Source organism: Onychomys torridus, chromosome 21, assembly GCF_903995425.1.
Source record: "Onychomys torridus chromosome 21, mOncTor1.1, whole genome shotgun sequence".
NCBI lineage: Eukaryota > Metazoa > Chordata > Mammalia > Rodentia > Cricetidae > Onychomys > Onychomys torridus.
Window position 1 is genome coordinate 23,329,458 of NC_050463.1, and position 25,727 is coordinate 23,355,184.

The following is a 25,727-nucleotide window of genomic DNA, read 5'->3' on the forward strand; positions in this document are numbered from 1 at the left end:
GACTTCTTTGGCACAACTTCGTAACATTTTAGTGGCTCATAAGAACCTCCAGGTTTCTCATTGCCATTCTTCCCGGGACTCCAGTCAATTCTAAAATCCAACTTGCCAGTGTTGCCATGCTTGGTTTAAGTGAAAAATGTCCAACACATTCTCAGTATACTTGTCCCCAGTTGGTGGCACTGTTTGGGAAGGCTCAGTAGGTGGAGCCATGCTGGTAGAAGCATGCCATTGTGGGAAGCCTTTGAGATTTTAACAGCCTCTCACCACTTTCTTGGGTTTGTGCTTGTGTTTAAGATGTGAGTGCTCAGCTTCCTCTTCCTGCCACCGTGCCTGCCTCTTGCTGCTGCGAATCCCACCAGTGGAGACTAAGACCACCACCACAATTATCCAAATCCAAATTTGAAGCAAGCTTCCTTTTTTTTTTTTTTTTTTTTTTTTAGACAGGGTTTCTCTGTGTAGCTTTGGTGCCTGTCCTGGATCTCGCTCTGTAGACCAGGCTGGCCTCGAACTCACAGAGATCCTCCTGGCTCTGCCTCCCAAGTGCTGGGATTAAAGGCATGTGCCACCACTGCTCAGCTTGAAGTAACCTTTAATTAAATAGTGGCCAGGTGGATGGGCTCTGGCCAGGTCCATCTCTGGCTCCCCAGAAAAATGGTCCCAAGTCTTGGTTTATAGTGGACCCATCAGATCCAATTGGGGCAAGTGTACATCCTGACAAATTTCCTGCCTCCATACCTCCCACCCACATGTGATCAAGCACATCTGGTGAAGATGGGTCAAACAAACTTGTTTAGGCAAGTGAAAACATGTGACTTGTTATCCCTATAAACAATAGCCTCCAGCATTTCAGGAAATATCTGTCCTTGGGCAAGGGGCTTGCAGATCAGAGGCATTTTTGTTTCGTGAATCTCCTAGGCACAGGAATTAAAAGTTAAAATGTAACTTTGTCTCTCACACTGCTTCCCTGCCATGATGGACTCTTCTGCTTCTGGATTCTTCTTTCTTCCACAAATTGATTTTGGTGATGGTGTTTTATTATAGCAACAGGAAAAGAAAAGTAATTAATATAAAAGTTGGTACCAAAGAATGAGTTCTTGTGGTGATGAACCTGACAATATTGCTTTTTGGAAGAATGTGGAAAACTTTGGAACTTTGGACTAGAAACATGGTTGGATATTGTAAGTAGAGCTTAAGAGATGGTCTGAGTAGGCGCCTGAAAGATGTACTGCTGAGAGAAAAGTAAACTGCAGAGGCTCAGTAGATTTCAGAGGGAAGCAAGGATTTTAACAGCAACTGAGCCAGAGGTCATTCTTGTGAGAGTTTGGCAAAGAATGTGGCTGCCTTCTGCTCTTGTCCTAAGAACTTGCCTGAGGTTAAACTTCAAAGTAATGGACCAATTAATTTGGTGTAGTAAACTTAAGACAGAATAATATTGAATCTGTGACATGGCTACCCTCCGAGCTCCCTTATGCTGGTCTTCCATAAAAAAGAGCAAGTGGTCAGACGTAAATACAAACTATACAGTTTAGAGAGAAAAAGAACACTAATAAGCTTCATGTCAAGGCCAAAGCATGCACTGGAAGAGAGGTTATAACCATTAAGGAGGGGCCTACTGTGTGCTGGAATAAAGGGAAGGGTGTCCTTAGGGCAAGACTCCATCTAGCTAAGCTCCCAATTTGGGAAAGGAAAAGATCTAAGGAGTTTTCTGCTCCTAAAAAGTAACTTCAGAAAAAGCCACTGATAATACAGCTCAAAAGGTCTGGGGGCTGTCACCCCAAATTTACAATAGAATTTGGCAGTGCCAACCATGTGGTGCTGGCTTTAGAGACACAAGGAATCCAAGAGTTAAGGGTCATGGGTTCTTCCACTGAAGATTCAGAGAGCTGATGAGCTGCAGTATGCGGCAGGGGTATCCCCACGTGAAAGTCACGTCTACCCCTTACCGCCATGCTTCCCTGCCAGAAAGGACTCTCATCCCACCGGGACCATAAGTCAAAATAAACTCTTTCTTCCATAAGTTACTTTTGGTCGTAATGTTTTCCACAACAGGAAAAGAAAAGTAACTAATATAGCCACATATAAAGATAGTTGTTGGAAAACACATATTCTTGGCAGAACATGGTGGTGTATGCCTTTAATCCCAGCACTTGGGAGGCAGAGAGACATGTGGATCTCTGAGTTTGATGCTAGTATGGTCTATAGAGCAAGTTCCAGGATAGTCAGGGCTACACAAAGAAGTCCTGTCTCGAAGAAGAAGGAGGATGAGGACGAGGACAAGGAGGGGAATGAAGAAAAGAAAAGAAAAGAAAAGAAAAGAAAAGAAAAGAAAAGAAAAGAAAAGAAAAAAGGCACTCTTTGTAGATGTAACTGTCTTGTTAAATAAGAAACACAGAACCAATTGCAGAGTTAAAAGCCAAGAGGTCAGAGCAAAATAGTTAAGAGCTTAAAACCTTTTCTTACCCTTCACTGCTGCTGCTGTCCTTCCTCTCCACAAAGAGATAGATGTACTTTCTGTGTGTCTGTCTTTTTTATAGACTTTCTGTTCTGCCTTCTCATTGGTTGTAAACCCAACCACATGACCTCCTCGTCACTGCCTGTCTGTACAGACCTCCAGGTCCTCTATGGTTGGTATTGAGATTAAAGGCGTGTGTCTCCATGCTGGCTGTATCCTTGAACGCACAGAGATCTGCCTGTCATGTGATCTAGATTAAAGGTGTATACCACCACTGCCTGGCTTCTGCTATGGCTTGCAATTAGCTCTGACCCCCCAGGCTACTTTATTTATTGACATGCAAATAAAATCACATTTCAGTATAAATAAAATATCACCATAATTCTTATCTTTACCCGAGAAGAATGTCAAAGAAGAATTCATGGTGGTGTATGATGTGGTTTGAATAAAAAGGGTCCCCATAGGCTCATGAATTTGAATGTTTAAGTCACCAAAGAGTGGAACTGTTCAAAAGTATTATAAGGATTAGAAAGTGTGACCTTGTTGGAAGAAGTGTGTCAGTGTGTTGAGCTTTGAGGTTTCAAAAGCCCATGCCAGGCCTAATCTCTCTGCCTGCTGCCTGAGGATTAGGACACAATTCTCCCAGCTACTTCTCGGGCACCATGTCTGCCTGCCTGCCACCATGCTCTCCACCGTAATGATAGTGGATTAACCTCTGAAAGTATACGCCAACCTCCAGTGAAATGCTTTCTTTTGTAAGAGTTGCTTTGGTCATGGTGTCTCTTCCTAGCAATAGAACAATGACCAAGGCATGGGGCCGTACTGAATTCTAATCTCTTCGATGTCAAATATAAACCCACCCAATTGCTGTAGCAGGATAGTACCCAAGTCTGTATTTTTATTCAGCCACATCCTCATTTTTCCTTAGTATTTTAAAGGCCAACTCAACTCCTATCTAGCTAAATCATTCCCCATTCCTCTTATTTCTCTTCTCTGTTTAGATGTCCTCTATCCTTTACCTAATTTTCATTCTGAGAAAATCTAAAAAACATTTGTCCAGGAAAAAACAAGATTTATCCTGTAACAAGATAATCCCACAGCACACTTTTTTTTTTTTTTTTGTCACAGATTGAAGTGACCATTATTTTTCTTTTGTGTTAACATTTCTTTTTCCTTTTTGATATTGCTATTAATCAAACTCAGGGCTTCACCTATTTTCAACTTGAACCTTTGAAAACTGAAGGCCCAGGGGCTTGGAGAGATGGCTTAGTTGTTAAGAGGGCTGCCGCTCTTCCAGAGGGCCCGGGGTTCAATTCCCAGCCCCCACATGGCAGCTCACAACTGTCCAGGGAATCTGACACTTCCACACCAATGCACATAAAAAAAAAATGAATTAAGAAAAGATGATATAGATATCCCTTACATTAAAAAGAAAGAAAGAAACAAACAAAGAAACAAAGAAACAAAGAAAGAAAATGGAAGGCCCTGTCCATTCATCTCAATAGCCCCTTACTTAAAAGCAAGTTTGCTCAGCATTTTCTCCGCTGTCAGACTTCACTCAGAGGACAACCACCATCTTCATTTGTATTACTCAGATTTATCCTCTGATATATATGTATATATATATACATTCCTCATATATTACATCTGAAGTTGCTACTATCCTAGCTCCTCTCAGAATGCCCTCTCATCTCCCCCAGTGCAACACTCGTAATGGAAACTCACATTTCTTCGCTATCTAAGGTCTTCAGAGAGCTTCCATAATTTTGATTATTTGGAATTGCAGGAGCACATTCATTGGCCAGGTGTGGTATTAGCAAAAGCAGATGGGGATGGGACCAGAGAGGATAATGAAGAAGCTTGCATCCTGACACAGAAGACAGGCTTCCGATGTGCAGACATCTGGGGTCTCTGAGGGGTAACAGCAGAATGCTTTCCTTAGGCGAGAGAACCCATGAACCCTAGCTATTGACTTCAACAATGTAAGAGCATTATAGTGGGAGGAATTTCGAGATCACAGAAGTGTTTTTAGATATAGAGACAGATCTGGGCTGCCTATATGCAGGTTTCAAAGATTTATTTACTTTTATTTATTTTTGAGCCTGGGATCCCTGCCTGGCCTAGAGTTTGCTGTGTACATCAGGTTGGCTTGGAGCTCATAGAGATCCACCTGCCTCTGTCTCCCCAGTCCTGGGATTAAGAGCATGTGTCACCACACCCAGCTAATCTTTTTTCCTGGAGATTATTATTTTGTGTGTGGTGTGTGTATGTGCACACATGTGCACCTTTTGAGCCCAGGTCCTCAGTGAGAGCAGCAAGCAGGTTTAACAGTGGAGCCATCTCCTCGGCCCCTACTGACACATTTCACACAGGAACTTATCTGTTTGCAGACAGACACAATGCAGCAGGGGAATCTTCAGGAGATCCTTTCCTTTCCTGCCTCATTACCATGAGAACACTTACTCCACCATCGCATGCTGAAACTGTTCTGATGGTGTCAGATACTCAGCTGGGAAAGCTCCTCATACCAGATGAGTCCTAATTGAACACAGTGTGTCTTTAAGAAACTGGAGGATTAGATCCCAAACTGAAAGTCTGGTTCTAATACCAAGAGGCATGCTTTGGCCCAGATGGGCTTTGCTAGGAGCTCAGACCCAGCAAATTGGATCAGTTTCCTAAGACAGAGATCTGGGTCAGTTTGAGAAATGGATTACCTTCTCATTCACCTTGCTCCCACGTGCAGGGAGGAGGAAACAACAGAAAATGCCTGGGGTGGTATTAGAACCACTTACCTGGACATTCACTTTTAGAAACTCCTATCCAGATCTGAGCTGAGTGAATGGGTTACTTCGAGGGAGTAGGTTGAGTTGTTCGTTTGTTTACTCTGTTCTTGTCATGCTTCTGAGATGCTGAGGAACAGTTCCAGAGCTTTATGCATGCTAGGCAGGCATTCTACCTTTGAGATTACCCCCAGATAAGCCCTAGAACTTTTCTCTGGATTAGGAACAGGAGCCAGCCAGGTTGGAGTTGAGAATGACATATTATAATAGCTATACTTCGACAATGAATAACAATTAATACTGTACATCAGTTGGGCACCAGCAGGCTCAGTTTGTTGAAGCCTAGAAAACAATAAATTAGGACTGAAGCTACAATGTATCAGTCAGATAACAGGTAGTTACAATCCTGCACTGCCAACATTGCCCAGAAAGAATGAGGAACTCTTGAGGCCAATTTTTAGTCCCAGAGTTTCGAGACATATTAACTAACTAAATGTGTCCAGCTGGGGGAGTGCAGGTGAGCTGCATGGAGATCATGATGCAAGGGAAAGGTATTTCAGAGAAGCCAGTTACAGAAGAAGCAACAGCAGATGGGGGATATGAGCGTGGACGAAGTCAGTACTGACTTCCATAAAGACGACTGCCATGATGTGCTTCTAACCCCGCCCTCTTCCTCGGCCTGTCTTGGACATAGCATGCTTGCTTCACTGATACCTGTGTTTGTTTGGGTTTGGGTTTTTATTTTTTTAGAGGCGATCTAATGTAGCCCAGCCTCAGACTCACTATGTGGCGGAAGATGCCTCTGAACTCCGGATCGACCTGCCTCCACTTCCCACGCACCGGGTTTACAGGAGTGTGCCACCACACCCAGCACACTGATATCCTTTGCACAAGTACAGAAGATGGTAAAATTAAATTAATAGTGCAGGATACTTACCTGTGCCAACGCTGAGGAAGGAATGGGAACTGGGCAGGAATGGCGTGCTCAGTCACCAGCAGGGAGCAGGGACATCTCTGCAAGTCTGCTATAAGGAGCCCAAAAGCTTAGTGGCCTGAGGCTGTGAGCTAGCCCACTGCTCATAGCAGGTGTTCCTCTAAAAGAAACCCTGAACAGTACATGACAATGGCTGCCCCACACTACTTCAGCCCCACCTCTCCAGGGACCCACCTTCCTGTCCTTTTTCAGTGAATTCTCTAAGGTGCTCTAGGATCCCATTTCCTGCCCATACTGTACATTTTTTACTATGAGGACTCATCAGAATTCACAATTTGAGAGGCTCCTATTGGGATATGTAGCCATGCCACACATTGATTCAGCCGTCATTTTCCTGGCCTGCTGCAGTGATCTCCTAATCCTTACAGCATCGTATCGTATACGTATTCTTACCATCGACCTCCAGTTCATTCTCTAAGCCTGGATGGGCACACACAAAACCACACTATGGCTGTGTTGAAAGCTTTAATAATTCCCTTTTGTTCTCAGAAAAGCCCAATTATTCTTCGTGACTCACATTTTCTATTTTTACTCTATTTTCTTTACTTCTGATCTTCTTGTCTTGACCTTCTGAGTTCTGGGATTATGAGCCCGAGTCATCCGTTTTATGCAGTGGGGAAGACTGAACCCAGGGCTCTGTGGTAGGCAAGCGTTTTACCGGCTCCACTACATTCCCTGTCTTTGCTACCTCAAACAGAACAACTTCCGGCTCTTTGGCTGTGGTCTTTCCAATACTATAACAAAGTACTCAAGCCAGGATAACTTTATAAAGGAAATAGATTTATTTAGCTCAGCACTGGTTCCGGTGAGGGTCACATGGCAGACAGTGAGAACATGTGTAGGAAGAAGTAATCACAGTTCAAAATAGGAAGTCAGATAATAAACTGCATGTGACTTTAAAACAAAACAGGGGATATCACGGGGGTGGGGTGGGGTGGGAAGGGTGGGGGGATGGAGTGGGGGGAGGGGGAGGGGAGACCAGCAGGAGTCGGCTGGGAGGTAGGGGAGGGAGGTGGGGGAGAAGGATCACTGAAAACAAAGTGTGCATGAAATGCCATCATGAAAGCTATTACTTTATATGCTAATTCAAAACAATGTGGAAGGGGGGAAATGTATTTTTGCCACACATGGTGTTACCTGCCTGTGTTCCCAACACCCAGGAAGCAGAGACAGGAGGATCCATAATGAGTCCTCGTCATCTACAAACAGATAAAAGAAAACATCCTTTAAGATATTGCTTGTAGGGGCTAGAGAGATGGCTCAGCGGTTAAGAGCACTGGCTGCTCTTCCAGAGGACCTGAGTTCAATTTCCAGCACCAGGGTTCAATTTCCAGCACCCACATGGCAGCTCACAACTGTCTGTAACTACAGTTCCAGTGGATCTGACACTCTCACAAAGACATGCAGGTCAAGCACCAATGCATCTCAAAATAAAAAAAAAAAAAAATTTAAAAAATTTGTTTATAATAAGCTGTGTACCAAATATGCCAGCTATAATAAAAAATGAATTAAAGTGTAACCGTCTCCTCCGGGAGCCATTTTCAACCTTCCTAACACTGCGACCCTTTACTACAGTTCCTCATGTTGTGGGGACCCCCAACCATACAATTATTTTCATTGCTACTTCCTAACTGTAATTTTGCTAGTTATGAATCCTAATGTAAATATCTGATATGCAGGATATATGATACGCGGCGCCTATGAAAAAGCCATTTGAACCTCAAGGGGTCACAGTCCACAGGTTGAGAACCCCTGAATTAAAAAAAAAAAATCTCCAAACAAAAGCAGGGAGGCAAAGAGGAGAGTGTCCCTCAAGGCTTCCACTGAGGTCACTCTCAATGTCCCAAGGACCTTGTGCTAGGCCCCAGCTCTTATACCAAGAGTCACTGTTCATATCACTTTCTTGGGGGAACACATCTCTAATACAAGGGTCTTTGGGGGGAACAAACCACACCCAAACCACAGCACTCCAGGGAACCACTATCTGCACCGTGTGTGTGGCTACTTCTCTGTCTTTTACATACCCACTTAGCTATTCCTCCCTCTCTGAAGACTTCTGCAATTTGCAAAGACCAGATTCAGTGTTCTCCTGTGTGACCCCAGGAACCATGAGATAAAGAGCAGGTGAAATCTTGGGTATAAATGTATAGGTAGCACAGAAACATTAAGCCGGGTGGTAAATATTGGAAATATAATAAGGGACAATATCTTACATATCAGAACTTTTTCTCAGGGAACATATGAGATAGAAAACTCTGCTAAGGGGTTTGGTGTGGGTGATAATCCTCCCAAGAGAAACAAGAGATAAGCATCCTCAATGCAAATACGTGCAGTCCCCAGTCAAACCCTAGGCATTTGGATACAGGTTTGTTGTGACGTCAATATGCCTGCCAGCAGTACGGACTGTGGGATACAGAGATATTCTAATACATGGGGACCATCCCACACAGGGAAACCGTTCCACGCCACCCTCACCCCCCAGTGCTAACAAAACCTTCTTTGAGGTCCACTGGGTTAGGAGATACGTAAATCTGGGAGCTGAATTGCTTAGAATAGCACAGCAAAGGCTGAGAAACAATACCTGAAGACTCCCAGTTCCACCCACACTCAGGCAGAGGTCTGCCTCACCTACAAATAAATGCTTTTAAATTGTTTTGTTTTGAGATAAGGTCTTACTTCCCTAGGCTGGCTCAAAACTATACAGCCCAAGTTGGCTTCGAACTTGTGGGTGGTTGTTCTGCCTCAGCCTTCCTGAGTGTTGGGATCCCAAGCATGAGCCACCATGGCCAGCCTAATAATTTTTCCATTGCTACTGACAGAACACAGAGCTGCATGCTTACTAAGCAAGTGTTCTATCACTGAGCCACTCTCTAGCCCCTGTAAATAAATGCTAAGTCCAGTGCTCTAAGGAAAAAAAAATGTAAAAATGCATTTGTTTGAAAAACATCTATGTTATGCCCAAGAAGCATCTAGTTCCTCCTGGCTCTGTTGCCCTGCAGGGGTCTCTCTGCAAGGTAAAAATGTGTCCACATTCCCTATTTGTCCTGTTTGGCACTCAGTAAGTTTCTAATGTTGAGTAAGTCTTTCTAAAGGACTCTTTCTAAACTTGCTCTGAGATCTTCTCTAGGTATCAAACCCACATATTGCTCACTCATCCTTTCCAGTTGAGCACCTCCGACTCAACAGATATAGAACACAATTGTCCACTTTGATCTGATCCTGGAGCCCTCCCCCAAATAACACCAGTTCCCCTTGACACGGAAAGGGCCCACACCACACTTCCTCATTGCCCAGACCAGAAAGAAGCCTGCACTCTACCCAAGCTCTGTGTGTTCTCTCCCCTCCCCAAGCCTATGAGTTCTAGCTTCCAATTCTCTCTCAGGTTCTTAGAAGTCTCTCTGGCTGAGCCTTAATTCAGGGTCTCTGATACATGTTGTAATCATTTCCTGAATCACACCTCTAACATCTAACACTATTCCCATTGCTGTCACCCTTCATCATTCATTCATTCATTCACTTTTGAGACCGGTCTTGTTATATAGCTCAGTCTCACCACACACTGGAGACCTTTCTGCTCCTGCCTCCTGAGTACTGGGATTATGGGCACCACATCCTGCTGCCACCCTGATATATATATGTATATATATTTTAATTTTTTAGGTCACTTTAAAAAGTATCTTATGGGATAGAGAGACAAAGAGTTCAGCAATTAAGAGTACTGACTGATCTTCCATAGGACCCAAGTTCAATTCTAGTACCCACATGTTGGCTCACAACCATCTGCATGTAACTCCAGTCCCAGGGGATCCAACACCCTCTTCTGGCCTCCTTGGTGCACAGACACGCATTCAGGTAAAAGTTGCATACAAATTAAGAAATATATTTTATTTATTCTGAGAATTTCATACATGCAGAAATGTATATTGGTTATAATTCTTCTCTGCTCATTCCTGATCCACCCCCTCCTGCTCCCAGCTTCATGTTCTCTCTCTCTCTCTCTCTCTCTCTCTCTCTCTCTCTCTCTCTCTCTTTTTTTTTCCATAGTAACCCATCCAGCCCAATCTGTGTGGAGCCACCAGAGCACAGCTGATCTGCTGTCAGGGTCCACATGCTAAAGGGAACTGACACCTCCTCTCCAGAAGCATCAAACGTCAACAGCTCTCCAGTGGGGATGGGAACTTGTGAGCTATTCCCCCATCCCCACTTCATGCTAAACCATCTTGATTTTTTTTTTTTTTTGCAGGTCCTGTACAGGCAGCCACAGATGCTATCAAATCAGGGAAGTAGTCACGTCCGGAAGACACTGTTTTGCTCTGGCACTCGCCAACCTCTGGCTTTTCTAAACTTTCTCTCCCCTCTTTGGAGAAGTCTCTGAGCCTTGAGGAAAGGGATGTATCAAATGCCCCATTTGTGGTGGGGAGCATGCCATAGAGACACATCCTCTGCACTTTGGCCTGTTGTGAATTTCTGTTTTAACCACAGTCCACCCCACAAAGAAGCTTCCCTGATGAGTGTGAGAACTCCACTAATCTATGAGAGGAGAGATAGGAATTTAAGAGGGCCATTTGATACCATTTCTATTTAGCAAAGTAATAGTAGTAGATCCACCCCTAGGGTCTATGAGCTTCCCAGCTATGGATGCTGGGCCATCTTTACAGTGCCAGGCATGTGTTTGCTGTTGTGGAACAGGCTTTCAGTCCAGCCAGAATACATTTGGTTTCCCCTATAATATTCAAGTCACCATTGCAGCCATGAGCATAGCCTGCCGTGTCCTCAGTTCTCATAGCTTACAGAGTTCACAGCTGGGTCACACTTCTGACTCGCCCTCCCCCATTCTTCACTCCTCAGCAGCCTGCCCAGCACCTTCCAGCACTGTGACAGCTAGCCAGCAGAGAGGACACCTTGGTTTCTCTGTATTCTGTGACTAAAGTGTGCAGTGTCTTGAGCAACAGAGTCCTACCACCAAATTCTGGCAGGAAGACGTTCTCTCATGTGCCCACAATAATGGTCATCAGTGCCTTGTGGGCTTACTGTAATGTCAGACACTAGCCTTATGCTTACCTTCTCTGTGATACTCCCTAACAGCCTTAGTTGGAAATAATAGGACCTCCTTTCCTGAGGTCCTTCAGGAAAGGAGACAGGGGCAAGCTCCAAAGGCAGGTAGCCTGGCTTAAAGTAGAGCTAGGCTACATTTTCTGGACTTCTCTGCTGTTACAGAAGCCTGGGAGAACTTAACATGTTACAAGCCTCTGCATAAATTGGTTCTTTTTCTTAAAAACAGCTGGTCTGTGATAATCATTTCAGAATATATATAAATATATATGTATATTATTCACATCATGCACTGTAAATATATTCATTTATTGCTAATTATACTTCATGAAGACTTGAAAAGTATGATTTAAAAAAAAAAAATAAGCTGGGGATGTTACTCAGTTTGAGTGCTTCCTTAGCATGTCAAAGCCCTGGCTTCTTTCCCAAGCACTACATGAAAATGGTTAATGTGCTACAAATTTATAATTCCAGACTTGAGATGGAGGCAGGAGGATTAAAAGTTCAAGGTTATTCTCAGCCACAGAGTGAGTGTGAGGCCAACCTGGGCTATATGAGACCCTACCTCAAAAAGAAAAAAAATTCACAGCCAGGTGGTGATGGCACACACCTTTAATCCCAGCACTCAGGAGGCAGAGCCAGGTGGATCTCTGTGAGTTCGAGGCCAGCCTGGGCTACAGAGTGAGTTCCAGGAAAGGCACCAAAGCTACACAGAGAAACCCTGTCTCAAAAAAAAAAAAACAAAAAAAAAAACAAAAACAAATCACAAAGGCCATCAGACTTTTTAAGACACATTGCCCCTTTCTCTTCCTGTCCCCACTCCTAAACATACACAGTTATGTGGGCTGGAGAGATGGCTTAGTAGTTAAGAGCATGTACTGGTCTTCTAGACCTCTAGTATTGGTATTATGTGGATCACAACTGCCTGTAACTATAGCTCCAGTGCAGTCTAGCACCCTCTTCTGGCCTCTCCAGGCATCTGCACTCATATGTGTAACACACACACACACACACACACACACACACACACACACACTAAACACAGTTACTTGTGGTATCATATTATTTCACATACAGGTCTATGTTTGATTTTCCTCCCCAGTGTATGGCTTGGTTGCCATCTTTGAAAATAATTTAAATATGTATACCTATATATGTTCACATGAATGCATCAGGTCCTCTGGAGCCACAGATAGAGGTGTTTGGGAGTCATCCTACAATGGGTGCTGGGAGCTGAAATAGAATGCCCTGGAAGACAGCGTGTACTCTTAATCCCTGAGACATTTCTCCGGCCTCTGCGGATTTTTCTTTGATCTAAGCCTTCCTAGGTATTTCTGTTGCAGAGTCACTGGTGTATCAAAATGTGAGTGGTAGTTATATTAAATTGAGAGGGCTGAAATCAGTAAGCCACCAAAGTAGACTAGTAAAAAAAAAAAAAGTGGAGTGATAAAAAAATTTCTACGGCAGGACAGCAGGAGGGATTGGCTAACTGAAGGGTGGTCTGGACATGCCGGCTGTGAGGACCGCTGCCCAGCCTAGCTTTTTCACTTAGCTTTGCTGTGCAGGACTCATGGATGGCACTTTAAGAGCCCCTGAGGCTGAGGGGCTCTCCTAGAGAATACCATCTCCCCTTCTTTGCCTGACTACCCTCAACACGGTCTTCAAACATCAATTCAGTATCGGTCCCCGATCTTCCAGTGTGGACTAACGCTGTTCCCCTGGGCTTCTATGGTTCTGTGTTGTCTTTCTTTAGCTACATACTCGATGTCGAGCACACACTTTCACCTCCACTGCCATCTAACACACACACACACACACACACACACACACACACACACACACACGACTTACACGACTCTATACAATGAAGGAACTACAAATGAGAGAAAACGTGATGTCGTCTTTCTGAGGCTGTCTTTGTGTCTCCAGTAGCATCCATCAATGACATAACCAGTCTCCTTTATGGCTGAAAAAAAAAAGTTCTATTGTGTATCTATACCACATTTTTCTTATTCCATTTCCCTCTTGCAGGAGCACCTAGGTCGGTTCCATAACTTAACTATGGCGAGTTGTGCTGCAATACACATTCATAGGTAGCCAACTCTGTGATAATGCTGATTTGGAGTCTTTGGGTAAATACCCACAGAGGAGGATCGCCGGGCCATATGGTAGATCTGCTGCTGGTTTCTTGAGGAAACCCCCATGGCAATTTTCGTAGAGATTGGACTGGTTTGTTTTCCCACCAGCACACAAGGGCTCCCTCTCGTCCACTTTCACACCAGCATCTCTTGTTTGCCTTCTGACTGATGTTCTGACTGGCGTGAGAGGGAGTCTCCGTGTAGTGTGGACTTGCACTTCTCTAACGACTGGTGAGGACAGACTTCTTTTTTTCCCCACGTTTACCAGCCATCTGTGTTTCTTCTGCCTGTCCATTTCTTAAGCCCATTTATTGATCAGGTTGTTTGTGAACTGCTGGATGGCAGGTGCCCTGGCTCTTTTTTCTGTGTTCTCTTACCACCAGAATCCAATATTCATTGCTTAAGTCCATCATAGGTCCATTTAACTTAAAGGAAAAAAGAAAGCATTACACAAATGATGTATGGCTCATTGTAAGAAACAAAAAAGAACATGGCAGGACATGGCATATAAACAGAACAGACTGTTGGCTAAGAAGCTAGTCTTTACTAGTAAGCTGCCTCTGTTAAAACTGAGACTTCTGTGTGACCTTGATAAGCTTAATTAGCCTGTGATGCCATAAAAAAGGAGATAATATGACCTATGCTATCAGGTTGCTGTGTGATTTAAATGAGATAATACAAGGAAAACTCTTGGCTCCTTGTAAGCACTTGGTACTGGAAGACACCACTATTTTCTCCACGCCATTATGAACTTTCACTGGCAGTATCTAGCTAATGGTAAGATGGATGCCTTTGTACAGCAGTGAATCTCCTTTGACAGGATGTATTCAAACAATGGTAAATCCAAGAGTGGAACCCAGATGACTTTTAAGGATGTTTCTCATCCTAGAAGAGGGAAACCCTTTCTCTGACTCAAAGCAACTGTGTGATCATTAGTGTTACTTCTAGCAAAGTAGGGGCTTGTTAGACATGGGTAGGGGTGTGTGGGCACAAAGTATTATTTATTCTTTGTGAACAGTTAATTACAAAAGACCTTTTTATTTATGGCCTAACCCATATGGCAAATCGGGCCCTTACATGAAAATCTGATTCTCTGCAAAAAAGGAATAATTGGGTCCTGCCAAAATGGAACAAACAAAACTTTAAAGCCTGCTCCAACCCTGCTGAATGTCTTTTCCCTTTGAAAGAGGTCTGTCTATTCGTGATGCAAACACTCGGTTATCTGCACAGATGATAATCCCAGCAAACAAAACGGTGGAACCATTAGAACTTTCCAGTGCAAGCGATTCAGTCCTGGAAACTTGGCTTTTTAAACACGCAAAGGGCAGAGAAAGCAAGCAGAGCTGGTCCCGATTTGGGATACTTAAATTTGCTTATCTGAGTCCCCAGCCAATTATCTGCATGTCTGGCATAGAGAAGACAAACAGTTCTCCACCCACAGCACACGCAGAAGGCAGGCCTGCTCCTTAGCCCCTGCTAGTGCCTTCAATAGGCAGAAAGAAGCTGGGGAAAACCAGGCAAGGTCGGGAGTAGCTCAAGATAGCACAGCCTCAAAGTTTATCCAGAATTAATCCCGTGATGCGCACCCCTGGGGCAGAAAAGTAAGCAACATTGTTACATTTGATACTTTAGGAGAATTAAACATCATACAACTGGAAGCCTGTTTATGTACTACAGAGAGGATCATAACCCAACGTCTTTTAGTCAATGACACTCAAGTAAACACCCCATACACACGCTCTCTAGTCAAGGCTGATGCTGCACTTGTAGTAATGCTCCTGCCTCAGCTCCCTAAGTGCTGGGATGGCAGGAATGTGCCACTACACACGGTTTGGAGTAAACAATTTGAGAATTTAGTAAATATGTAATTTTACTGTAAGCAACATAATTTTTTTTAAAAATTTGAAGCTGTTAAACTGTTGGGTAGATTGTTCAACTATTCCTTAACAGGTTTGAGAAGACTAGTTTCTGAGAAGCCACTAAGCATTAGGGAACATTAGTTCTTAGGAGGTGTGGTGCCTAAAGAGATTAGGAAAGCTTTTTTGAAGAAAAAAAACACAACGTTGTGACGCCTGAGTGGCCGTCAGCGACTTGGTTACAACTTTTGCAAAAGCGTAGTAGTTTCCTGAGAACCCAACATGACCCTTCCATTGCCTGCGTCCTTTCTTAGATAACTTGTAAGCAGAGACAGTGTGTGTCTTCAAAGTCGGGACGTCCTGCTGGCTTTATGTGGATCTTAAGCTGGGTGGAGCGCTGGGCAGGTAAGGTAGAAGCTCCGGAGCTCCGAGATGGTCACGTGTTTGCATTTCAGGTGTGGGAATAGATCCGGTCCAGGCCCCACCCTCTGCAACCTCCCCCTCCTTAGGTGGCCAGACAGCTTGCTTGCACAGTGCCCGCCCCGGGCTTTAAAATCCAACCCTCTCCCTGGACAGAGGTCAATTACGGCTTAAGGTTTTGCATTGCTTCCCGTCCCCCCTCCCACAATACCCTCCCCCGCCGCGGCTCTGTCCTGGTCCTCTCTGCACCCCTGTCAAGCCAACCCCCAAGCACCCAAAGTGTCACTTCGCCTCGCTTTTCTGATTGCTACCTCCTCCCCCTGAACCTAGGAGAAAAAAAAATCTGGACTCTCGGTTGCAGCCGGCGAGTACCTGCTCCTAAAAAAAAAAAAAAAAAGTTGGGGGTGAGGGTGGGACACCGTCTTACCCATTGCCAACTACTACTACCTGCTCGGGGCTGGGGGCCGCGAGCAGCGGGTGCAACTTTGCTCCAGGGGCGTCGGGCGCTTGGCGAGCGTCCGGACCGGCGCGCCGGCCGGCCGGCCGGGAGCGCGCGGGGCCCGGCGGGAGCGCGCGGCCTCCGGGATGGCGGCTGCGCAGTGGCGCGCGGGCCGGGAACGGGAGGGGAGGGAGGGCGAGCGGGCGGACGGGCGGGCGGAGCGGCGGGCGGAAGCCATGTTGGAGCTGCACCCCGAGCGAGGGGCTGCGGGCGCGCTCCTCTCCTGGTGGGTGTGACCCGGCGGCTCCGCGCGGCGGCGGCGGCGGCGGCGGCGGGGGGCGGGGACGCCGGGCGGCTCGTCGTGGTCGGCGGCGGCCGCGGCGTGCAGCCGGGCGATTGTGACCGGCGGCAGAGCCGGGCCGGCCGCGGGCGCTCCCTCCGTGCGGCCCCCCTGAGCGCCCCCCCTCCCCGGGCCGGGAGGGAGGCGGGGGGCACCCGGGGCCCGCCATGAACCCCGGCTTCGACCTGTCCCGCCGGAACCCCCAGGAGGACTTCGAGCTGATCCAGCGCATCGGCAGCGGCACCTACGGCGACGTCTACAAGGTGAGGAGGGCAAGGGGCCCCGCCGAGCCCGGGCCTGCGCCGCTGGGACGGAACAAAGGGCCAGGCGTGGGACCGCAACCCTCGGCGGCGTCCTCCTCCTCCGGAGCCTGTGCCCGGGACGCACGTTCACGGATCCCCAGCCTCTCCGGCTGCACTGGAGCCGCGGTGCTCCCGGGAGTGCAGAGCCGGGCTGGGGAGCTTGTTGCCTGGGCACGGTCTGCGTAACGAACCGGACTGCTTAGGGGCTTGCTTGGCGATTGTCAAACCTGCGTGCCTCTCCGGGACCTGGGGATCCTCGGCCGGTGGCTGGGAGCTGCTGTCCGCCCAGGGCCTGCTGGTTCTCGTCTAAACGCGACTATCCTGGGCAACCTCCAAAACAGCCTTCGCCTTTAGCCGCTTAACATCTGCCTTAGCCTTAGCCTTTAACCTCTTTAACATCTGCCTGTCAGTTCCTTGTAATTTTCCAAGGAGTCACTTGGTTTTGTAGAAAGGGATCTGGTTTGGGAGGCAAGGAAGCAACTTTTTCTTTTTCCTCCCAGAAGCGTTGGACAGGGGTGTTTGTTTTTGGCCAGTGGCACCCAGGAATCAGATTTTTCTTTTTCGTGGATCGAGTACCCAGGGAGGGTACTGGTTTGGCAAGGTTAGAATTCAAAATTCACTAGCAGTACAGCGTTTCTGTTGCAGAGGGGGACCACTTCTAAATGTGGGAGGATACATCACTCTTCCCAGGCCAGCTCAACTCCTGGCCTCTCCGAGTCTGCCAAGAAGGGAGGTGGATGGTGTCAAATGTGGCAGCAGTTTTGATTTAGTTGCGTATCTACTTACTGGGCACTGAACTTGGACTCCTGTTTCACGGAACACCTGAGGATGCACAGAGAAACTTAGTATCGTGTCGGAAAGTTTAGTCTTCGGTTCATTTTGCCCATGTTAAAGCAATAGGTTTTTTGTTCTTGCATCAATGGAATGCGTTAGCCAAGATAAGTTAGATAAGTTAGCCCAAGGCAGTGCCGTGGGGCTTGTGTGTGTGTGTGTGTGTGTGTGTGTGTGTGTGTGTGTGTGTGTGTGATGTGTCTCCCTCACACTTTCCTCTATAGACAAAGGTGTGCTGAGCATAACTACGGTGCATAGCTTATCAGGCCTATGTTGGTGAACTTGAGTTGTGGCAACTGCAAACAGGAATGGACCCAGATGGATTTGGAATCTAGGTTTTTGTTGTTGTTGTTTGACAAGAGCAACATTGAACAGCGGTTTCGGTCATTTTAGTACAGTTGTATTTTGTGGCTGTGGAGAGGACAGTGAGGGTTGCTAGCATGGAATAGGAAGGCCTGATTTGGAGCGCTCCAGTCCCTCACCAAGATCTGGAAGATGACAAGGCATTGCTCAGGGCAGTGGTGAGAGGAGAGGATGCCACGTAGAGGGAGCTCCATTCAAAGGCCAGAGAAACCAGTATGAACCTAGGAAGAACTGTAGCTTGAGCAGCCACAGAGAGGATGGCTGTGGATACTGGTTCCTATAGTCCTTTTAGCTATGGTGCTCATGGGGGGTGAAACTAGATATGGATCTATCTTCCTTTCTTTTCTTTCCATCTTTTTTTGGGTTTCTTTTGAGACAGATTTGTGTGTGTGTGTGTGTGTGTGTGTGTGTGTGTGTGTGTGTGTAAAAACAGTTCTGGCTGTCCAGGAACTCACTCTGTAAACCAGGCTGGCCTTGAACTCACAGAGATCCACCTGCCTCTGCCTCCCGAGTGCTGGGATTAAAGGCATGCGCCACCATGGCCCAGCCTCAGTGTATGTGTACTGCAGGTGCCCATGGAGGCCAGAAGAGGGCATCAGATGTCTTGGAGGTGAAGTTACAGGCAGTTGTGAGGCCCCTGAGATGGGTGCTGGGACCAAACTTGAGTCCTGGAAGAGGAGCAGGTGCTGCTAGCTGCTGAGCTGTCTTTCCAGACCCCCTTCCATTTTTTTCTTTTCTTCTTTATTTTATTTTTCAAGGTAGAGGATCTTACTGTGTATCCCAGGCTGGACTGGAACTCATAATCTTCCAGCTTTGCCCCCTGAATGGTAGAGGTGTAGACATGCATGACTGTGTCCAATTTAGATCTGGACTACTGGGCTGAGGCGCAGGCTTGCTTGAGTTAGGTCTGCAGGACCCACGGAAAGTATAATGGGAGTACTAATGCCACAGAGTTGTCCTCTGGCCTCCACAGGTATTACATGACATGTGCATGCCACACGCACACATGCATGCACACACTCTATAAATAAATAGTTGGACTTTAAAAAGTTCTCCCTCTCGTGATGTGTTGAGGGAAAGGGCAGTTAGGAGGCTGTTCAGGTAGGGCTGGTAAGAATAATGGTGTTTGCTGGGATAGTGCTGGTAAGAATGATGATGTTTTGGAATTTGGTCTTGACTAAGAAGTTAGAAATGTATCCAGATCCAAATAGCTAATAACTGTCTGGGGGAGTCCAATTATAATAGTAGAAAAGTTCAGTTTTATGTGTCTTCAGTGGTGATGTATACACCAAGTCGTGTGTATGTGTGTGTGTGTGTGTGTGTGTGTGTGTGTGTGTGTATTTCTAGCTCTTGAGATGGGTCTCATGTTGTCTGGATTGACTTTGAAATTGTTATGTAGCAAAGGATGGATCTTATGCTGAAATTACAGGCCAGTACTGGTAGGTTCTTGATAGGAATAATTAGCCAGGTATTTAGTATATTTAAAAACCAAACCAACCAAACAAATGAGCAAAAAACAAAAACCCAAGAAGTCAGTTTGGTAGCACATGCAGCACTTGGGAAGCTGAGGCAGGAGAATGCTGGCCACAAGTTCAGGGCCAACCTGGGCTACATGGTGAGTTCCAAGTAAGCATGGGTTACAGAATAGGACTGTCCCAAAACAAAGCCATGAATGGTGTGGTAAACCTACCTGACTAAAAAGAAAAGAGTCTGTAATTTTTTTCCAAGGACACCTGAATGTAATAGAGGTATGACAAATTGACTAATCTTGTCAGCCATTCATGGTTACGGTAGCCAACATGTACGGAGTGCTTGTTACCTGGCAGGCACTTTCTGAAAGTTTCCTCCCTGGTCCTACAACTGCCTTGTTGAGGTAGATGCCGTTGAAGAAGCAAGTACAGGAGGTGTGAATGGCTTTCTGGAGTTGGTAGATGGCAAAGGTAAAAGCTGAACCGCGTGGAGACTCTATCCTCCACCAGTGGGGCACTGCCTCTGTACAGTGGATATGGGCAGATTGTGTCGTACTGAATTTCCAGGGAAGAATCTGAAGCGGATATTGCCTTCAGCATTTGGGTTGTCGCCACACTCTGAGCCTAGTGTGTCTCTTGGGTGGCTCCTCCCCCTTGATATGCAGCCAGGCCTCGTGTGCTTTTGGAGCCTGCCAGTGGACATCAGATAATAGAAGCTTGATTCCTGCCTGCCAGACTCTTTCATTCCCAGAGACCCAAGCAGAGCATCTCTGTGCCGTTTGGTACCACACCTCCTGCCTGCTAAACAACCCAAAGCTGGACCTTCCCTCTTTTCTACAACCAAGTCATGCGGTGAAGATACACGTTTTCCACGTTTGTTCTGCTGTGAGATGTGTCTGACACACGTGCTGGAGAAAAGTGCATCACGTTTCCAAAAGGCAGGGATGCGTTTTGCTCCTTGAGCTGTTGGCGAGCAGGGGCTAAAAATGGAATGGTTCTATTAAGTGAATAAGTTAGACCAATTATAGTGATTCTTGGAAGGTGGTTGTTTTAAGGGATTTTTATTTTGAAAACTCTTCCACCCACTGCAGTAACACAGTTACTGTATTTGTAGCTTGGTGACAGAGTGCTGAACTGCAACGTTGATGGTCTGGGATTCAGCAGCCATGCAGCTTGCAAAACGCACTTAGATCTCAAGGATTATTTCATGTGAGGCTGCTTTTTGGTGCTGAGTAAACGACTTGAGTTTTACCCAACAAATAGGTTATTTTCTTTTTCCTTTGGCCTGTGCAATTGTCCATTTAGTCTGCACTGTCTGAGAGCAGGTTTTTTTTTTTTTTTTTTTTTTTTGATTTTTTGCTTTTTTTTTTTTTTTTTTTTAAAGAAATTAATAGTATCTTTTAAGTGACATATGACACTGCAGACTTCAGAGCAGCCATGAAGCATTAGCACCAGGGTTGCTTGGGGACTGCAGGACCGATGCCTGAGCTCTATGGTTGGGTCCCAAGAGGTTCATGAAGTACTCTGAAATTAAGAAACTGTATGTTCTGTGTGTTTGTTTTTTTTCTTTTTTCACATAAAATGGCCCAGCAGGCATGTCCAGCCATGGGCCCCATGTGACTCAGGATAGCTGTGAATGAGGCCCAACACAAAATCATAAACTTAATAAGTTACGAAGTGTGTGTGTGTGTGTGTGTGTGTGTGTGTGTGTGATCTTTTTTCTTCAATCAATTTAAGTTTTTTTTTTTTGTTGTTGTTGTTGTTGCTTGAGACAGGGTTTCTCTGTGTGCAACCCTGGCTGTCCTGGAACTCATTCTGTAGACCCAGATGCCTTGAACTCAGAGATCCACCTGCCTCCTGAAGTGCTGGCCTTAAAGGCATATGCAACCAGTGGTTGGTTTGTTTGTTTGTTTGTTTGTTTGTTTGTTTGTTTGTTTGTTTTCAGAGCTGAGGACCGAACCCAGCTAGGCAAGCGCTCTACCACTGAGCTAAATCCCCAACCCCACAACCAGTGGTTTTTATGAACCTTTTAGATGACTGTGTTGTGTCGTATGTCAAAAGGTTGGCATCAATGTAAGCATTCTTCACATTTTCAGTGAGGCCCATGACCATAGGTTTGTTATTTGGAAGAATAACACAGCGTCTTGGAGAAACTAGGGAGTCCCATACAGATCCTCCCGTTCACGTCTAATATCTGCACACAAGTTGTACCATCTTTTCATAGGCATGGCACTTTTCCAGTTGAGTTCAAACTAGTCTTACCTCCAAGTCTTTGCTTTTCTAGGTTTATTGTGGACTATTAAGTAGTCTCAGGACTGTCCCCAGCTCTGTGCCAAACATACCTTGTATTCTCTTGAGTTCCAGCCCTTTGCCTTGCCTCTGTCTCTGTTTTGACAGTATGCTATGACTTAAGTATGCTATGGCTTAAATATACTATGGCTTGAGTATACTTGGCTTGAGTATATACTATGGCTTGAGTATGCTCTGGCTTGAGTATGCTCTGGCTTGAGGCCTTGGAGCCTTCTCTGACTTTTGGATTAGACTCTCAGGCATTAGTCACAGTCTGTGCACAGGTTGTTCTAAGCATGTTCTAAGCTTCAGGGAAAGCCCCGCCATGGGTAAAGACTCAAGGGGCAGTGAGATGGCTCAGCAAGTAACAAGAGCTTGCCATCAAGCTTGACAGCCTGAGGTCACCTTCCACATGGAAGGTGGGAGGAGAAAACTGACTCCATAGAGTTGCCCTTTAATCTCCACACACATGCCCTACAACAACAGCAATAAAGACTTCAGAGTCCTGTGTTGAACCCAATAAGCAAACTTGAGTTTTAGCTTGGTTATAGGATTCTTTTTCTCTACAGTAACTATAGCTTCTCCTTAGGACTAGTGTCTTGTAGAACATGCTTTGGAAATGTTGACATTAATCCTTTTTTAAAAAATCTACATGTGTTTGAAAGTCATTGCCTGGAAAGTAAAGGCTGTGACGTGGTTAAAGCAACGCCTTGAAAGGCCAGAGAGCAGAGGAAATGGTCATGAACTGAAAAGGGTCTCATCCGAAGTCAATGAGGTTATGTTCCCCAGCTTTAGAAGCTGTCTAAGGTAGGAAGGAACCGGGAAGCGCGTTTGGGAGTAATTTCTCTAGCAAGCTTTTTACAAAGCAAGCAAACAACAGCAGATTATTAGATTTAGATGAAGATCTCATTCCTTGAAGGGGGTGTTTGCTTCCATGTAGTCTCTGTAAATGCATGATTTTGTATTGAAATGAATAATTAGTAAATTCTCTTGTGAGAAAGGATTGAACAGCTGTAATATAAAGGCCGATGTATTAGGGACCGTGAGTGGTAAAAATGGCAGGGTTTGGTACATAGTATTTATAGGAATGTGTGCCTACTTTTAGTTATCGAAGTTTGATACCAAAACTTGACAGGTTTCCTCGTTTTCTCCCAGTGAACCTCTTTCTAGCTTCAGGACTCTGGATGCCCCACACTCTCCACAGCTGACCTCTCTGTGGTATCTTGGCAATTTAAAGAGCAGGGTTCTAGAGCCAGGCTGCCTGCTATTACCCTGCTAGCTCCATGACACCCGGCCACTTACTCCATCCCTCTCTCTGCCTTAGGTCCTTCAGTTGTCAGCTGATGCTTGGGGAAGTGTTCGGGTCACCTCGGCCAGTTGCCGTTAGTGTCATTACGTAGTTTTCCTGTCCGTCCCCCCGTCCCCCCCCCCCCAAACCGTGGCTTTGCACCCGTCTCTACTTAGACTCCATCTCCCTGCCTGGCATCTGTATGGTCATCTTTTCATTGCCATCGTGTCTCGGGGTACATGAGTAATATAACCCAAGAGTGACTCTGTTACAGTTAGTGCTTACAGGTCCAGATGTCCCTTACCCTCCACCATCTGTCTTTCTGGGAAAGGTCTAGATTTGGTAGAACTGGAATATTTGGGAAATATTAGAAATACAAGTAAAATTGGCACCAAAAGTCAACAATTATTTAGAATGAGAAAAGATCTCAACAAAGGATTGTCATCTTAGAGGACGGCCCCTTTCTCCTGGGATTTCAGCAGCTGAGCAGAATGTGGATGTGAAATGGCTCTTGACCAACCTGACGCCCTCCCGGTAGATCCCCTGCGTGTCCTGGCAGCTCTCAGCACTCAGAGAAGCCCATGCAAGCACTGAGCGCTCATTTTTCCGATTTTCTCATTATGGCACGTCTGTCATGCCTTCTTGTAAACCCAGAATGATTCGCTTGACTCAGTGCTGTGTCTTGAGGGCCTCGAAGAGTGACTGACACACATAGTCGCAGGTAGATTTGGGAATGCAGACGTACAGAACGCAAGAGGAATAACAGCTGCCGGAGCGGAGGGACAGGGATCCTTGTTTCAGAGTGGCAAGAGTCACAGCAGAGGAGGGGTGGGTTAGTCCAGGCTCTGGCAGTAGTGGGCACAGAGCGGCTTAGGCATTACAGATCTCAAGGCCCAAGTTAAGTCAGCAGGCTTAATGTCTTTTCCGTATATTAAGCAAGGCTCAAGAGTTACTGTATACAGGAGAAGTCATTGTTATTTTACATTAAAGATTTAACGGCTCAAAGTGGGTTTGATACCCCTAATCCAGAAGTCTGAAATATAAAATACTCCAAAGCCAAAGCAGTGTGGCACTGCCAGATGTCATAAGTGGGAAATTCAATCCTGCTCTCACTGCATGGTTTCAGCCTGAGTGCAGGTATGCTGAGAAACATTGGGTGACATTTCCTCTAGGCTGTCTGCACAGGGTGCATAGGAAACAAGTGAGTCTCGTGTTTAGACTTGGTCCTGTCCCCAAGATCTCACTGTGTATATGCAGTCTTCCAGTGTTTGGAGAAAGCCACAATATTTTGGTTTGAAGTACTTGATAAGGGATTCTCAGCTCTAATAAATACACCACTGGGCTCTTCTTACATGTTGCTGTTTGAAAATATGATTTGAGCTTTTAGGAAAAGGACTTTGCTCACCAGTGGGGGTGGGGAGAACGCCTTAAATTCAAGAGATGGAATCATGTTTTGTTTTGTTTTGTTTTGTTTTTGTTGTTCTTTGGCCTTTACAGTTCTTTTTTATAATCTGGAAGAAGCGGTGTTTCCGGTTGCAGCTACCTCAATCTGAGATTATAGGTTAGGGTTCCCAGTGGGACACTGCTGGCTGCCTTTCTCCTGAAACTGCATGACTGATTGTTGTTGTTGTTTAAACTCTTGTTAGGGATTTGAAGTTGTAAGATTGTTATTCTGTGTAAATCTTCACCTTTCTCTGCCTGAAGACTCTCTTCACTGCGTATAGATTACAGGATCCACACTTAAATTATCTGGGTCTTCTTCAAATTCCCCAAATAGTCTTTTTTTTTTTTTTTTTTTTTTTTTTTTTTTTTAGACAGGGTTTCTCTATGTAGTTTTGGATCTTGTCCTGGAACTTGCTCTGTAGCCCAGGCTGGCCTCGAACTCACAGAAAGTGCCTGCCTCTGCCTCCCGAGTGCTGGGACTGTTAAAGGTGTGCCCAGCCCCCAAACAGGCTTTTCATGTTCTCTCATTAGAACTGTCTTGAATTGTATTTCCCAGGAGTCTGATTCTGTTTAGAAGTGCTAGATGCATTGGCTGTCACAGATGCTATCCATCAGTTGTTTCATTGATATGACATGTGTTTAATTCACTTTCAAGAAAATGTCTGTCATACACCCAGTGATGAACAACCACAGTTTATCTGTAGTCATTTGAATAAAACTGGCAATCCATGGAGAAGTAAGTGGCTAGTTCAGCTTGCAACTCATAATCGCAGAGGCACTGTGGTGCTACGGATGGGTGTTGTGTATACTTCCAGTTTCATCACATGGAATATAAAAATGGCACATAGTCCAAGGTCAAGACGTAATAAAACTCATAACGCTTGTACCCTGACAAGGACATCCTTTGGTAAAAACCCATTTTTTCCTCTCTCAGAGTGTGTGGCAGTGAAGAATACAGTGACTTCTAGTTATTTTGTGTCTACTTCCTTGGTTTGTGCTCAGGCACATCGGGGACAGTCATGGTGGCAAATAGCATTTTTGTATTGTTCTGAAAATAGTTTTGACTTCCTGGACCAAAAAGAATTTCAGGAAGTTTCATGGATATTGGGACGGCTACAAGGTTATTTGGAGTAAACTAAGGATATGTGTTTCAGCTCTGTCGCTGTAACAAAACACCCCAAAGAACCTACTTAATGAAGGAAAAGCTTCCCAGGCCTGGCCACTTAGCCTGGCTGCTCTTGTCTGTGGAGATGCAGTATATCATGGATGTG

General features: G+C 45.5%; 1 protein-coding gene and 1 long non-coding RNA gene across 5 annotated transcripts in view; one reads left to right on the forward strand and one right to left on the reverse strand.

The window, feature by feature from the left end:
• Positions 1-13,158: 13,158 nt before the first annotated feature.
• On the reverse strand, positions 13,159-16,242 carry LOC118571753. Its single transcript, XR_004943393.1, has 2 exons — positions 16,120-16,242; positions 13,159-13,841 (listed from the first exon to the last, which is right to left on the reverse strand). It is a non-coding gene; the product is annotated as an uncharacterized LOC118571753 (long non-coding RNA).
• Positions 16,243-16,361: 119 nt separating this feature from the next.
• The window catches only part of Map4k3 (mitogen-activated protein kinase kinase kinase kinase 3), a 156,865-nt gene continuing 147,499 nt past the window's right edge, over positions 16,362-25,727 (forward strand). For all 4 annotated transcript variants that reach the window (XM_036170533.1, XM_036170532.1, XM_036170534.1 and 1 more), the window contains exon 1: positions 16,362-16,734. In XM_036170533.1, coding sequence (XP_036026426.1) covers positions 16,639-16,734 — 96 coding nt within the window. In that variant the 5' untranslated portion in view covers positions 16,362-16,638. The remainder of the gene's footprint in view (positions 16,735-25,727) is intronic.